The 17,037-nt window shown below is 43.8% G+C and overlaps 1 protein-coding gene across 2 annotated transcripts in view; it reads right to left on the minus strand.

Moving 5' to 3' along the window:
- ASTN2 (astrotactin 2) overlaps positions 1 to 17,037 on the minus strand; it is a 1,362,231-nt gene that overhangs the window by 49,287 nt on the left and 1,295,907 nt on the right. For both annotated transcript variants that reach the window (XM_030207207.1, XM_030207206.1), the window contains one exon: positions 9,901 to 10,084. In XM_030207207.1, coding sequence (XP_030063067.1) covers positions 9,901 to 10,084 — 184 coding nt within the window. The remainder of the gene's footprint in view (positions 1 to 9,900; positions 10,085 to 17,037) is intronic.

Here is a 17,037-nt window from a genome sequence, read left to right on the forward strand (position 1 = left end):
TTGTGTGTATACATGACCTTGATTTGTATCTGCCATTTTCAGGGCACAGACCGTAGAAGTCTGCCCAGCACTAGCCCCGCCTCCCAACCACTAGCTCCACCAGTGCTGCCACCAATCTCCGCAAAGTTTCTGAGGATCCATTCCTTCTGAACAGAATTCCTTTATGTTTATCCCACACATTTTTGAATTCTGTTACCGTTTTCATCTCCACCATCTCCCCCGGGAGGGCATTCCAAGTATCCACCACTCTCCGTGAAAAAATACTTCCTGACGTTTTTCTTCAGTCTGCCCCCCTTCAATCTCATTTCATGTCCTCTAGTTCTACTGCCTTGCCATCTCCGGAAAAGGTTTGTTTGCGGATTAATACCTTTCAAATATTTGAACGTCTGTATCATATCACCCCTGTTTCTCCTTTCCTCCAGGGTATACATGTTCAGGTCAGCAAGTCTCTTCTCATAGGCCTTGTAACACAAATCCCATACCATTTTTGTAGCTTTTCTTTGCACCACTTCAATTCTTTTTACATCCTTAGCAAGATACGCCTCCAAAACTGAACACAATACTCCAGGTGGGGCCTTACCAATGACTTATACAGGGGCATCAACAACTCCTGCTGGTCACACCTCTCTCTATACAGCCTAGTAATCTTCTGGCTATGGCCACCACCTTGTCACACTGTTTCATCGCCTTCAGATCCTCAGATACTATCACCCCAAGATCCCTCTCCCCATCTGTACATATCAGACTCTCACCACCTAACACATAGGCGGTCGGTGCCCAAATGTTTGGGGAGGCTAAATGGGGCGGGGTTAGGGGTGGGGCCAGGGGTGGAGCTTAAATCCATAATTGTCTGATCACACACAGAAAAAAAAAATAAAAATAAAAGTCACAATTAATACTTTTTATTAAACTTAGATATTAGCTATGTATCATATCTCAAAGAATAAAGTGGTTGCTCAAAGCATATACTAACCACAATCGCTCAACTGCAAAACACTATGCACAACTTTGTGCAAAAACACACTCAGAGCCTTACTGTACCATAAATATTACACTGGGCAGAACCTAATACACCAATATACCACCCATACGGAAAATGCAGACCGTCAACAATATGAAACAAGGGATCATAATATCATGATATGTGTAGAGCCACAAAACACCCTAATTCATGTTTAATGTGGGATAAAATGCCATAAATAAGTAAATAAATATAAACTTTTAATGTTGAACACCTAATTCTCAAAGTGGACATATTCCAAACACTATAATGAAAATAAAATGATCTTTTCTACCTTTGTTGTCTGGTGACTTTGTTTTTCTATCGTGCTGGCCCAGTATCTGATTCTGCTGCTATCTGTCCTCTTAATTCCGTTTCCAGGGCTTCCTTTCCATTTATTTCTTTACTTTCCCCCTTTCTTCTTCATTTCTTGCCCTACATCTGTAAGTAAAAGCTGGGTCCTCCACAGACTTGACTGTTCAGTGGATCCAGCTTCTGCCTATTTTCTTCCTCCATGTGCAGTTTTTCTCTCTTCCTTTTCCCTCATCTCATTTCCTTCCTCACTCTTCCCTCCCCTCCATGTCCAGCAACCCTCCTCTCCCCCCTGCCCTCCCCTCCATCCACCCATGTCCAGCAACTCTCCTCTTCCCTGCCCTCCCCTCTCCCCTTCATCCACCATGTGCAGCAACCCTCCTCTCCTCTCCCCTCCATCCACCCATGTCCAGGTCCTCGATCATCTCTCCCGTCTGCCCTCGCTCCCCGATAGGCAGCCCTCGTTTCCTTTCTGCCCTGCCCCCCCCCGCCCTACCTTTAAATATTATATTTTTCCTGGAGTCGCGGGCAGCACCGGCATTGAAGGCAGCAGCAGGCTCATCTCGGCTCCAGCAGCCTTCCCTCGCAGGTCACATGATGGCTCCACCCTCGCAGAAACAGGAAATACGTCAGAAGAGGCGGAGCCATCATGCGACTTGCGAGGGAAGGCTGCTGGAGCCAAGATGAGCCTGCTGCTGCCTTCAATGCCGGCGCTGCCCGCGACTCCAGGAAAAATATAAATTTTAAAGGTAGAGGGGGGGGGGGGGGGGGGGGCCGGGGCAGGGAGGAAACAAGAGCTGCCTATCGGGGAGCTGAGGGAAGACGGGAGAGATGATCGACGACCTGGCTGGGGAGCGGGGCAGCGTGCACCTCGCGGGGTGGAGGTAGCAGGGGAAAAACTTCACGGTCGGTTGGGCTGGGGAGGTTTAGCCTCCCCAAGCCTCTTATACGGGGTGCCTATGGCCTAACACATACGTCTTCTGTGGATTTCTACTCCCTAAGTGCTTCACTTTGCATTTCTTCACATTGAATTTTAATTGCCAAACCTTAGACCATTCTTCTAGCTTCTGCAATTTGGGGGGGGGGGGGGGCTCAGAGGGGGACGGGGGCGCAGAGGGGGACAAGGGAGAGAGCCTATTGTTAAACATTTACCAGCACACCACTGCATGGATCACATGTCTAAATTTGCATGTGAACATCTTAATTGATTCCAATTGGCGCCAATAATTGCTTGTTAAAAAGCTAATTATTGGCATTATTTAGCCCATTATTCAATTAAATTGTATGCACACCCAAATTTGCATTCACAATTTCTGGCGAATTTTATAGAATAATGGAGTAATTGTAGAGCTGGCCTCTTTTTTAGAATGAGAAGGCAATTTTCAAAGCCACTTACATGGGTAAAAATTAAAGCCATTTACTCATAGAAGTGGCAGCTTTGAAAATTGCCTCCCTCAGTGTGGGCAAAATTATCCTTTTGTTTCTACAGTGTGAGTAACGCTGCCTGGATTGTTCGTAGGAAAATGTAACAAAAAAACAAACAAAACACCCATAGTCATGAAATAGACCAAGTCTAGAGAACTGGGTCAAACAGAGAAACAGACACTTTTCTGCAACTGTCTGCAATCAAGATCTGTTATATGTAAAATGCAGTCTTGAATTCTGTTCAAATACATGTACATAGTGCATGAACATCAATAGGACACAGCCCATGTTGTTTCTTCTGGTCTGTTTGACCTGGTTCTCCAGACTGGGTTTATCTTTGATCACCAAAAAAATGTATTTGCACTGTCTTTTGGGGAGGTTCAATGATTGATTTAATTTCTTTAGGGGTCCTTGCGGTAGTGTAGGTGCGGGTTTTGGGTGCACGCCAATCCATTTTTTCCTTTTTAACGTTTTTATTGATGACTCAGCAGCAATATAATACAGTAGCCGTCAAAGTTATAGTAGCCATCAAAGTTATAGTAAATGGTACAACCAGTAAATTAACAACTTGCAATACTACATAAGCAGAAGTCATCACAATTTTTACTTAACTCCTATGTTGTTTAATATCTTAACCAAACTCTTGTTCCCCTTACTGCCCACCTGCTTCTCCCCCACAACTCCCCTTACCTTCTCCCTCCCAACCTCTCCTTCCTCCCTCCCCTTGAACCCCCCAACTTTACTTCTTGACACACTGTCCTCATTCGGGTTCCAGGGCTCCGTCCTCTCCTGGTTCTCTTCGTATCTTTCCCAACGCACCTTCAGAGTATATTCTAATGGCTCTTCTTCCACCCCTATCCCGCTCTCTGTTGGGGTTCCTCAAGGTTCTGTCCTTGGACCGCTTCTTTTCTCGATCTACACCTCTTCCCTGGGCTCACTGATCTCATCACATGGTTTCCAGTACCATCTCTATGCTGATGACACCAGCTTTATCTCTCCACTCCCGACATCACGGTCGAAACCCCAGGCCAAAGTTTCGGCCTGCCTTTCAGACATCGCTGCCCTGGATGTCTAACCGGCATCTGAACCTGAACATGGCAAAGACTGAGCTCCTTGTCTTTCCACCCAAACCCTCTTCTCCTCTTCCCCCACTTTCCGTCTCTGTTGACAACGCCCTCATCCTCCCCGTCGCTTCAGCCTGCAATCTCGGAGTCATCTTCGACTCCTCCTTCTCCTTCTCTGCCCATGTCACTTCTTCCTCTAGAATATTAGCAAAATTCGCCCATTCCTCTCTGAACAGACCACCCGAACCCTCGTCCACTCGCTCGTCACCTCTCGTCTTGACTATTGCAACCTTCTTCTCACTGGCCTCCCGCTTAACCATCTATCCCCCCTTCAATCTGTCCAAAATTCTGCCGCACGTCTTATCTACCGCGTGAACCGATACTCTCATATCACCCCTCTCCTCAAGTCACTTCACTGGCTCCCGATCCGCTACCGTATACAGTTCAAGCTTCTCCTTTTACACCTTCAAATGCACTCAATCTGCAGCCCCCCAGTACCTCTCTACACTCCTCTCCCCGTATGTTCCCACCAGTAACCTCCGCTCTCAGGACAAATCACTCCTATCTGTACCCTTCTCCACCACCGCTAACTCCAGAACTCCTCCCCTTCTGCCTCGCTTCACCCATATGCCTGGAACAGCCTTCCCAAGCCCATACGTCATGCGCCCTCCTGCCCATCTTCAAGTCCTTACTCAAATCCCATCTCTTCTCCCTTGCTTTTGGCGCATAACCACCTTCCCCACTCATGATACCTACACTGACTACATAGTTTGTAACCTTTAGATTGTAAGCTCTTTTGAGCAGGGACGGTCCTTCCTCATGTTAAACTTGTACAGCGCTGCGTAACCCTGGCAGCGCTATAGAAATGCTAAGTAGTAGTAGTAGAACCCCCCAACTCCATGCGGCTCTCGTCTCTTCAGTAGTGAAATTGGAAACACCATTCCGCTAACCAAGTCCCTTAGCTAGCTTTGTGGGGTCTAGGTTCAAGTGATTCAAAATGGAACTACGTGCTCTGGGAGCCAAAGTAATAATGTATGGCTCCCAGATTAGGTAAAATCTGCGCTGTGATTTAGGTTTGTAATAAGAAGCTCTCATCTCCATTAATAGCAGTGCATGCCATCTGTTACGCCATTGCCAATACGACGGTGCTTCCAGTTGTACCCAATTGACTAGGACGCACTTCTTCCCCACTACACATGCTTGTAAATGAATAGATTATGACCTTACATTACCAACCCCCCTCAGCAAATCAACCCCCAAAAGGGCTGTCTCCGGTGTTAATATCACTGTTCGGCCCAAAATACTCCCCAATATGTCTCTAACTGTGACCAATAATCACGGATCACCGCACATGCCCACGTTGCATGATAGTATTATGAGGGTAGTCTCCACATCTGCCAACAGGTTGCTGAATCTGCTTTGCCCATTTTAAACAGTCTGGACAGTGAGGTATACGCCCTATATATACTTCTACCTTGGCATTCCCGCAATTCTGCACTGCCAATCCGAACTGTTACGTGTCTCAAACTACGTAGTAGTGAGCCTGTAGTGATCTGTTTCTGTATGTCTGCCGTCCATCTCTCTGCCAATTTCCCCAGATTCTTTATTGGCCAACTTTGTAGCAATCTTTTGTGTAATATCGAGATGGAGGCCGGATCTGTAGTTGACATTTCATAGAGTTCGCTAATTTTGGAGGGCACATCAACTTCCAATAGCTGTGTAGGCAAGGGTAGCAATGTAGTGGGAAACTTGTTTGAAAGCATATATATATATGTCCATTCAATAGAGGTCAGATTCAAGGACTCCAGTGGCTTAAGGTGCCCTACCTGGTCTACAAAATCGTCTACCATAATGAGGCCGTTATCACACCAGTTTCGAATACGCTTGTTTTCTGTTCCTGGTTTAAAGGCTCCATTGCCCTTAATGGGTAAGAGCCTGCTAATGTGTGCATCAAAGGACCAGAGCTTTGCTAATTCCCCCAAAAATCATCCGCAATGGTCTCACTAGATTACTCCTACGAATATGTACGGGTAGATCTAAGGCTGCTGCCTGTAATACATAGTTTAAATGCAGGGGACTCATCCAGCCTTCTTCCATCTGCAGTGGGGTATAACGAGAGGACCCCTGTAGCCAGTCTCCCAGATGTCATAGTAGACAGGCTCTGTTAAATCCCCAGAGGTTCAGTATACCTATCCCCCCTCTGTTCCACCCCTCCAGCATGGTAGTCGGGCAGTAACACCATTTTGGCCACATTGGGCATGCGTAGATGCTTACGTGGCATAGTAAAAGGGCCCCTTAGAGTCTACTCTCAGTATCCTAACCTGCTGAGTAAAGTATGGGCACTGCCTATCTGTGGCTGGGGAAGGTGGGGTGGGGGGAGTGACCACAAGGTAAAAATCCAAAAAAGCTCTATTTTAGAAAGACAACCCTAAGCACTTCTATGCCCCTATAAACTAGGCAGCAAGATCTACCCCAAAAGCACACAACTTCTCATGCACAAATTTACACCCTACTCTGAAAGATATGTAAATACATGTATATATTCTAGTCGTTCACATATATATCATAAATGGGGCGTCTGTCTAGGTGCTTGCAAATTTAGTTGTCATTTTTTAACTAATTATGGGTTCTTGAGGGTACAAATGGTGTTTTAGACACTATAGATATATTGCTAGGTTACCTTTTCCAATTGGAACAAATACCTACCTTTGTGTCACTTTGGGATTGTCAGTAACAGAAAACAGAGTGAAGATAAAATACAAGCCAGGGAAGGGTAAGAAAAGTACACAGGCAAATTAGTGCTTTTTGGCTATTTATCCAATAAACATCTATTTATTTTAGTTATTTTTTCATTAACCGCAATCAGAAACTATTTTACAAGAATACACATGTCATCACAACTCTGCTCCTGGAACACCTATGCATGACCTTGTTGGCACATATATTTATATATTATTTCAGCCACACAATTTTTAAGAGCCTTTTTTGTATACTAAAACATGCCTTTATACATAGGAAATGCTTTCAAAAACATATTCCCATATTTACACAAATGCCATCTTCCCCATCATTTTTAATGAGCTTTTATATTGGTATTTAAATAAAAATGTTCATTTGTGATGTACAATTCAGAGTCTTAATATGGGGCTTTAAAAAAAATGACTAGGAATTTAGTACACCCCAATGCACCAAAAATCTCAAAATACTCCTCTGAAAAAATAATCAGAATTATGTAAAATACTAAGCAAAAGTAAATACTTTTACATTTAACACACATAAATTATATAACACTATAGAACTTGCTTACCAATCAGTGCATGTATTTTTGCAATAGCTGTGAGTATGTTCCTGTAATCAGATGCCTCAGGCCACTTACTGAGTGTGACTACATATGTAGGGTGACTGAGCTGGGTGTTGGTTGGGGAGTAGAGTGTGTTAGTAAGTATTTTACAGCAACTGCAACTGCATGGGTAGAGAATGACTAATAGCAGAGTGAATGGGGATAAACCCAGGTGACAAATGGGCTCATTTTCGAAAGAGAAGGACGTCCATCTTTCGACATAAATCGGAAGATGGATGTCCTTCTCCCACAGACGTCCAAATCAGTATAATCAAAACCTGATTTTGGACGTCTCCAACTGCAGTCCGTTGCAAGGACGTCCAAAGTTTAAGGGGCACAGCGAAGGCGGGACTTAGGCGTGCCTAACACTTGGACGTCTTTGACCTATAATTGAACAAAACAAGGACGTCCCTGACGAACACATGGACGTTTTCACCCAGACGTGTTTTTTTAACGAATAAGGCACAAAAAGGTGCTCGAAATGACCAGATGACCACTGGAGAGAATCAAGGAGACCTCCGTTACTCCCCCAGTGGTCCATTAACCCCCTCCTACCATCAAAAAACATTTAAAATATGTCATGCCAGCCTCTATGCCAGCCTCAGATGTCATACTCAGGTCTATGACAGTGCATGCAGGTCCCAGGAGCAGTTTTAGTGGGTACTGCAGTGCACTTCAGACAGGCGGACCCAGGCCCATACCTCCCCTACCTGTGGAGGAAACAGCGAGCTCTCCAAAACCCACTACAAACCCACTGTACCCATATATAGGTGCCTCCCTTCACCCATAAGGGCTCTGGTAGTGGTGTACAGTTGTGGGTAGTAGGTTTGGGGGGGGGGGGGATTTGGGGGGGGCTCAGCACACAAGGTAAGGGAGCTATGGTCCTGGGAGCATTTTATGAAGTTCACTGCAGTGCTCGCTAGGGTGCCCGGTTGGTGTCCTGGCATGTCAGGGGGACCAGTGCACTACAAATGCTGGCTTCTCCCACAACCAAATGGCTTGCATTTGGATGTTTTTGACATGGACATCTTTGGTTTCGAAAATCGCTGAAAGTCAGAAACGTCCATGTCTAGGGACGTGCAAATCTAGGGACGTCCAAATTTAAGGATTTGAATGTCTCTGATGGTATTTTTGAAACAAAAGATGGACGTCCATCTTGTTTCGAAAATACGGGTTTCCCTGCCCCTGGATTTTGCCGTTTTGCAAGGACATCCAAATCGCAATTTGGACGTTTCTTTCAAAAATGCCCCTCTATGTCTGCTTGTCGATGACTCAGTTGAAGTAGATTAAAAGCACGAGTGAAGGGTATGTGGAAAGTGGTAGTTGTCTAACTGTGTACTTTAGGTCTGCATGTGTACAGTTGAAAGTTTGTAAACAAAAGTGGGTGGGTATGCTCTTGGAACACAGTGTGTTGACTCGAGTGTTTGTGTGTTAGTTCAGGTGTTTGTGTGTAGGTGTGTGTCTGTGTGACTCCTCCCTATATTCATCCCCTTACCCAATTACTCCCAGTTCACCTCCCCTTTCACACATGCCCATTTATCCCCTGTTGTCACTAGATCGCTTCCCCTCCAACATACACCCCATTCCTTCTGCCTTCTCCCCTTACACACACCCTCTTATCCTTTTATCCCCCGGTCTTTCCTTGATACATCTTGTGTCCACCCATACATATCCCCTACCCCATCTCCCCCAGCATGCCTCATTATCCTCCCTATGTTTCATAAGCCTTTTGTCTCCCTCCAGTAATACATTTGCCCAGCTTCTCTCCATGAACTCCATCTCTTCAGCCTATCTCTTGAGTCTGAGGACGCCAGCCATTGTACAGAGTGACTCTCTGGCCCCATAGCTTTGCATCACATGGCCCTAGCAAAGTGCAATCAGCATAGTACTTGAAATCCTGTGTTGTTCATTTTCACAAGAATAGTACAGGACTTCAGTACTATGCTGACAGCAACCTGAAAGCAAGGCCAGCCCAAGGTATGCCCTAGGTGTGTGCTCTCCCCCCAGGGGCAGCTCAAATCCTTCCCTACCACCCTCCCCTGTAGCTCAGCATCTCCCTTACCCTCACCCTAGGTGGACAACATCTCCCTTTCCTCTCCTTCCCATCCCATGTGTCCAACATCTCACCTTTCTTTGCCTATCCCCCTCCCTGAGGTATCCAACATCTATCCCCCTCCCATCTATACTCCAAGGTATTCAGTATCTCCCCCTTCCCTATGGTATCCAGCATCTCCTCTATCCCCCTACATCCCACCCCCAGAGATGTCCAGTATTTCCTCTTCCCTTTTTCTCTACCTTCTCCCCCTCCAAGTGTCCAGTGACTTCTCTTCCCTATCTCCTCTGGGGTGACACCAGTATAGTAGTCAGCATTTTTAAAGGAGATTTGGTGTAGCTGACACAGTTCCTTGAGCATCCACACTTGCTCAATCCTGCCATATCCCCACTACCTCTGAAACAGGAATAACAGTTTTTGTATGCTGGAATACCATTTTTTCAATGTTCAATAAGTCTCTAATTAGCTGGAAAATAAGCACTTAAGAAGCCATAGTTATAAAGCCCTCATCTTGTTCAGTTGGCTGAATTCAAAACCTTTTGGATTTTTTATTAGGGTACATATTGTTCCACTAAATAGTTTTAATTTCCAAAGTATATTCAATTCTAATAGAAAAACATTCATTCTCCCTCATATCTGTTGCAGTGGAGGGTCTTACCAGCTGCACAGTATGGATCCACACTATAAAGAATAAAAATATAGCTACCTGGGCCCCAGTTCATCCTCGCTGCGCCAGACAAAATCCCCAAACTTTTCATAATGGAAGTTGTAATGATGCTGGACACGGAAAAGCATGGACACCGACACCTCCATCAGTGTGTTATAGGCTGTCTGCTGTTCCTTGCCGCTTGTGTAGCCATTGTACAGATTGTAGATTTTATCTGCTATTTCTGAAAAAGGGCAGAAATAAAGAAGCTTATTGAAATAAAATGAGTAAGATTAACTTAAGGACAGCCATGAACAAAGTTTGTCACATTCAGAAAAGTGTGATTTTAATAATACAGTACTTTCTAGATATGTGCAAGGGGATAGAAGACACAGTTTACCTAGATTCAATTGGACAGTATATCCTAACAGTATAGCCATGAAAAATTTGGAACACCTTGAGAATGTACAGATTGTATTTCTAATAGCACATGACATACTACCACTACAGTGAAAACTTTACATAATAAAATATATTCATATTAAGAAGATAATCACCATCTTAAAAATAAAAAAAAGGAATACCACTCTGTTGGGTGTGAGGTAGTGAGGGACGCCCTTCTTTTTTCCATTATTGGCCGAGGACACCCATCTCATAAGCACGCCCCAGTCCCGCCTTCGCTATGGTGCCAACATGCCCCCATGAACTTTGGTCATCCCCACGACGGGAAGCAGTTGAGGACGCCCAAAATCGGCTTTCGATTATGCCAATTTGGGCGATCCTGAGAGAAGGACGCCCATCTCCCGATTTGTGTCGGAAGGTGGGCGCCCTTCTCTTTCGGAAATAAGCCTGAAAGTCATTCAAATGATATAGAAGTATTAGGTTCTGGTAATGTTAATTGCTTCAGATTGGCCAATAAGACCTTGGTGTGGGGGCTTGTTGCATCTGAAAGTAAAGGGTCCTCTATTTCTAGTGACAAGGGAGCGTCTGTTGGGTTAAAAATCAATCAGCATGCCAGAAGCATCTTGGTTTTGTCTTATAGCTTGGCTTATGAAAGGGAAAAAGTAAAGAAGAAAAGCTATTTGAATACAATGATAACCACCTTGTTACATTCTAGAAAAAGGTCCTATATTGTTAAAATACATAAAGGTTTGGAGGAGTTTTGAGAATTCATGCTAAAATAAGTGCATTTACTGACATACATTTTAGAAGTAACATTAACAGACCAATTTCTGAGCCAGAGACAATGCCAAGCAGCTAAAAGGAAAGTAATATTCTTTGCCAAAGCTCTGATTAAATCATATACTGCAACTGCCAAATAAGTCATGCCCAAATCTGAAAAGCTTGAACCTAGATCATCACCCCTGACAATTGCTCTGACCACATAAAACATGTCTGAGCTAAACAGCTGCCTGCAATGCTAATGCAGAGTCTTCAGATGTTTGCCTCAAGAGAGACTCCATCTTGTGGTCTTGAGGATCTTTCAACATTGTACCCTCCTCAACTGGGATAGTAGTCTTCTTCATCAATTCGAAACCATATTTATTTATTTATTTGTTACATTTGTATCCCACATTTTCCCACCTATTTGCAAGCTCAATGTGGCTTACATAATACCGTAAAGACATTCGCCAGTCCAGTAAGGAACAAACAAAATAGATGTTAGAGTCAATAGGGTAAATAATAAGGTAGATATCTTCAAATATGATATCATTTGTCATCTGAAGGGTAGGGAAAGCCAAGGAAATGGGATCCTCAGAAGCAGAACTAGAACTGGGCTTATTCATTGAAATTTTAAGAGTGGACAACACCTGGAAAATTAAAGTAGTATAGTCTTCCTTACCAAACATACAGACCACAAAAGGATCCTTTCCTAGTGGTACTTTCCCTCGAGCTCAAACTGCTGCTCTGCCAACTTTTTTATCCTGCAGTGCTGCCATAGTGAAAACACACCAGTGATGCTGAACGGAGGCTAGTGTGCCAAAAAAACCTTAGTGTCAAAAACAAAAGCCTGTCCAGAGTACTTTTTTTGTATGTGGGTAAATACAGAGCAAAGAAGCACTGATACTGGCAAGTACTAGTCAGTTGAGCGCCAATTAAGTTCTGGTATTCAAGGTTTTTCTCAAGGGAAAGGTCCGACACACAAGAAACACCTAACCCCTTAAGAAAAGGGTTGGCTGGGGGTGTGTGGGGGGAGGATTCCAAAATCATTTTTTTCAATAGAAAGCCAGAATCTCTCTTCTCTCTCCCCCCCCCCCCCCCCCCCCACACACACAATCCTATTACTGCTGCTCTAGTCTTTTCTTTTAATGACCGAACAAGGAAATGGAAATAAGGTCCTACCAGAACACCAGAGGTTGAACAGGAAGCCTGCTGCCTCCTGGAGAATGAGTAATACTGAATGGCAAGGGGGTTGCACAGAGTTCTTTAGTGATCACATCAAAGCTAAGTAGTTCTCAGTCTCCACCTGCTGACAGGACAGCACAAACTCAAATGTATGGAATTGTCTGGTGGGACAATAAGGAACACTGAGTAGGCATCCCCAACAGGAAGGGAATCCTAACTACTGCACAACAGCAATACCACATGGTCAGACTACAGTATAATGGGCTCTGAAGTAATCCAATTTGTGGTCCGTCTCCAAGAGCTATGCTGGTAATCACAGGTTTAGATGGCAAGTATGAGGTAAATCTTAGGTAAATGTGGCAGAAGTTTCATGGGCTAAATTTTCATCAGCTCCCTAATTACAGAGTTAGGTGGCTTGATCAAAGCCATTGAAAATGTAATGGTGTTGAGCAGCTAAATTTAGCCACTCAAGTTCAAGGTAGTCCTGATAGTAGGATTGTCGAAGAACAAACATTAACCCCAGATTTTAGATATGCTCCCTTATATTCAAAACCATTTAACCAGCCTGGAGCAGCACCTGGCTGGTTAAATGGCACTTAACTGGATATCCGGTGATATTTTGTTGTTGTTGTTGTTATATTTGTACCCCACACTTTCCCACTCATGGCAGGCTCAATGCGGTTTACATGGGGCAATGGAGGGTTAAGTGACTTGCCCAGAGTCACAAGGAGCTGCCTGTGCCTGAAGTTGGAATCAAACTCAGTTCCTCAGTTCCCCAGGGCCAAAGTCCACCAACCTATTCAGTGAGTGACAGCTAGTTATCCACTAATAAATATTTTCAGTGCCTAGGAGATAACTGGCTATATCGTGTAATATAGCCGGCTATCCCCAAATATTCAATCCCTACCCGGGTATTGTAAGCGGCCACATCTGGCCGCTTAAATAGTTGATACATCTTTAGACAGTTTAAATTTAATTGGCTATCTTTGAATATCAACTTAGCTGGTTAGCTTTAAACCAGCTAAAAATAAACCGGGTATTCAATGCCAGTCACTGGAAATGGCCCAGCACTGAATATCTGGGCTGACCGTTGACCGCAGGAGTTAGCTAGGCTTCCTCCTGCAGTCTGAATATCAGCCCCCCATGGTGTCCAAAATTGTATGCACAAATCTGGGTGGGCGCCCAAGTTGCACATGCATCTTATTTAAGCAATGAGACATTAATTATCAATAATATGGTGCTGACAACCAATTATTGCAGTTAATCGGCTCCAATCAGGATCTGAATGCGCATCTTGCTAAGCATTATTCTATATAGATCCATGCACAAATCTTTTAGTGTGCAACTGAAAAGGGGACATGGCCAAGGGAGGGGAGTTGGTGGGTCAGGGGAATTCACGTAAGATGTGTGCAATATCAGAGAAATTGGGGGATCTGTTCCTAACTTAGGAGCCCTTTTAATAAGCCATGTACGCACCTACGTGCACCCAACATGCGCCAATTTGGAACTACTGCTTGTCAACCACGTGGCCTGGATGGTAATTTCATTTCTTATGCATGCCCACTACGCGAACCGGAAATTTTCCTTGCACATGGTGCTGACCGGGCAGTAATTGGCATAATACGCACTGACAATTAATGCTCGGTTAGCACGTGAGACCTTACCGCTAAGTCAATGGGTGGTGGTAAGGTCTCAGGCTCAAAATGGATGTGTGCCAATTTCATGTTGCTGCACGTTCATTTTCGCCCCCCCCCCAAAAAAGGCCTTTTTTGCAGGTGAGCTGAAAAATGAACCTGCATGCATCCAACACATGCATCTACACCAGTGCGACTTTTCAGCGCACCTTAGTAAATGGACCCCTCACACATCAAAATACACACCAGATTTCAGTTGGTGTAAATCCTTGCACCCAAAGTTGGGTGTAGATCCCGGTGCTAAGCACTATTCTTGAAATGACACACAACTTGGAGCACCATTTATAGAACAGAACTCCAAGTGGAATTTTTTTCATTTCCCAAATTTGTGTACCATTTACTGAATCTAGTCCTAAGAGGGTAATTTTATAAAAAGTTGCCTAGGCTGATAAGGCAAGAAGGCACTATTTATAAAATACTGTATTTTACAGTGGAATATACTGGACGATATTCAGTGCTATTTAACCAGCCAGGAATGGCTCCAGACTGGTTAAATAGCATTTAACCAGCTATCCGTGAATGCTCAGCGAGGGATAGCTGGCTATCTCCCTCTGAATATTCATGATCAACGCATAGCAGCTAACCGGCTATATTGTGCTAAAAAATTTGCCGGCTAGCTGCAAATATTCAGCACATTTCCGTATCCGGCAAACACCATTGAATCTCCGGGTTTATTTTGGCCACTAAAAAGTTAGCCAACTATGCTGATTTTCAGCACTAACTGGTTAACTTGTTAGTGGTCAAAGATAGGCCTACTTTTTAAGCGGTCTATTTTGACCGCTCAAATAGCCGGTTAAGAGCTGGCACTCCGTGCCTAACCGGCTATGTCACAAGATATAGTTGGTCAGCAGATATTCAGCTGGAGATAATGGTTATCTCCTGCTGAATATCCATGGTTAGCCACAGAAACCCTATTTAACCGGCCAGGAGCCATTCTTGGCTGGTTAAATAGTTCTAAATATAGGGTGGATAATCCTAAGTGTTTTTATAAAATATTAGCACAATTGTTATAGAAATTGTAGGTGAATTTTATAAACTAGCTGAGTAAATCGTGACTCCACCCATTGTTCCATCCAGACTTTGCCTCACAACACATCTACATCAAAGTTGCATATAAGTATGCATGACCTTGTCATTGAACATACTTATATGTGTAGGGTAATTTTCTAAGTGGCATTTTACACATGAATATTAACATATATATGGGAAATGGCTTTAGAAAATTACCTTCTAAATTGCTAGCACTGATTGTCAGCATTTAACGTCCTACGGTTTCTAAGGGAGAGGAAGGGATAGTAGATAGCATGGATGGCAGACTGGATGGCCATATGGACTTATCTGCCTTTATTTTTCTTCTGTTCTGTATTAACTGGCCAGCCAAACTATATGTAGAAATATTAAGCAGAAATATAAGTGGCCTATGTTGAAACCCAACCCTCCCTGAAGCCCAGTCTCCCTCATTCTCAATCCATATCCTCAATGCTCTTACTATCCCAGACCCCCCCCCCCCCCCACACTGTACTTCTAAATTTCTTATCGGTTATCTGACCTTCTCATAGCCTGAAATCTCACTTTGAGCTACAGAAGCAGAGAAATTATAGGTTGGGTGAGATGTAGGATAGCTAACTGAGATGTTGGAAGTACAGTAGAAGGAGGGTGACTAGGACTGTGGAAAGTCAGACAACTGATAGTGACTTTAGGGGTAAAGAGCAAAGCAACAGGTTTGGGCATAAGGTGTAGCTCGGCTAAACTTTTCTTTTTTGCTGCTGACTGCCTGACTTAGAGGTCCTTTAATAAGGTGCGGCAAAAAGTGGCCTTAGCACGTCCTACACAGGTTTCTTCCTGCTGCTAAGGTATTCTTATTGCAGCTAGAAAATAGATGATTCCATTTTCTGAATTAATGACCATTAGTGCACAGTCATTACCATAAATTAGCACATGAGCCCTTACTGCCACCTGTTTTGTAGGCAGTAAGGGCTCACGTACTAAAACCACCCTAATCATTTAGTGCACATAATGTAGCTGCACTGATTCATGCTACCAAACCCAGTCTCCCACCCCCCAGACATGCCAACATTTTTTTAGCACATTGGTTTGCATTCACATAATGGGCTTTTACCACAAGACACCTCAGCGCAATCCACGATAAGCCCTTTTAAGTTGCAGTAAGTGTGCGCTAGCACTTGCCACAGCTTAGCAAAAGGAGCCCTTAGTTGGCTAGATGTTAGCCACAACAAAGTTAAACCTGGGTAAAATTTCAGACACAACTTCACTAGCTACCTTGTGGCTGAAAATTCAGCCTGACCTTAGCTAGCTAGCTAAATTCTAGCTGGCTAATTGAGGCATTGGGTGGATGGGGGGTGGGGGGGTGGAGAGGGAGAAGGGAGTTGAAAACATACTCTACACTTCTCTAGCCTTAGCAGAGGCCAGTTCTGGCTGAACTAGAATGATAAAAGAGTAGGAGGAAATAGCATGACAATAATAATATAATAATAATAATGCAAACAGCATTGTAACCTCACTAGTAGGAGGACATGAATATGAATATATCAGGAAATGAATGGGAACTTTTAATCGGCAGCACTGAGTCTATCACCAGGGTGGGATGCTGAGAAACAGTGTATGTCCTTACAAAAAAGGGACAGCTGGGCAGTATTTTAAACAATTATCCTTTGGTATTAAAAAAATAAAAATAAAATAGAGCCTTTACTGCTCATGCACCAACATGCTGTCTTGAATTAATCTATGTTTTCTGGCTATGAGAAAAGTTGTATGCTCCAAGGCTTGATGTATTGCGAGGATGGAAAACTGGGAATATGTAAGATGAAAAAAGTGAAGATACAGAGAAAAAAGAAACACTATTATTAATGAGGCTCTTGAAACATTTGTTGATGCCAAAGGGAGGTCCTGGGGTCAATAAAAGCTCAAACTCCTGATTTTCTAGCCAGTTGTAATCAAGAATACTGTTGAAGTAGTTCTTTCAGGACAATGTTCTGCTCTAACAGGGACATCTGTTGGCTGGACAAGATACCACACTGCAGTAGCTATGGTCCACCTTATGAAAGGCTGCTGCAGTGGCTTGAGTATAATGAATACAATTAGGTCTCTAATGAGTTTTTAGGTCTAAAAGAAGACTGAGACCATGCAGTTCAGGAGA

Source organism: Microcaecilia unicolor, chromosome 6 (genome assembly GCF_901765095.1).
Source record: "Microcaecilia unicolor chromosome 6, aMicUni1.1, whole genome shotgun sequence".
NCBI classification, from domain to species: domain Eukaryota; kingdom Metazoa; phylum Chordata; class Amphibia; order Gymnophiona; family Siphonopidae; genus Microcaecilia; species Microcaecilia unicolor.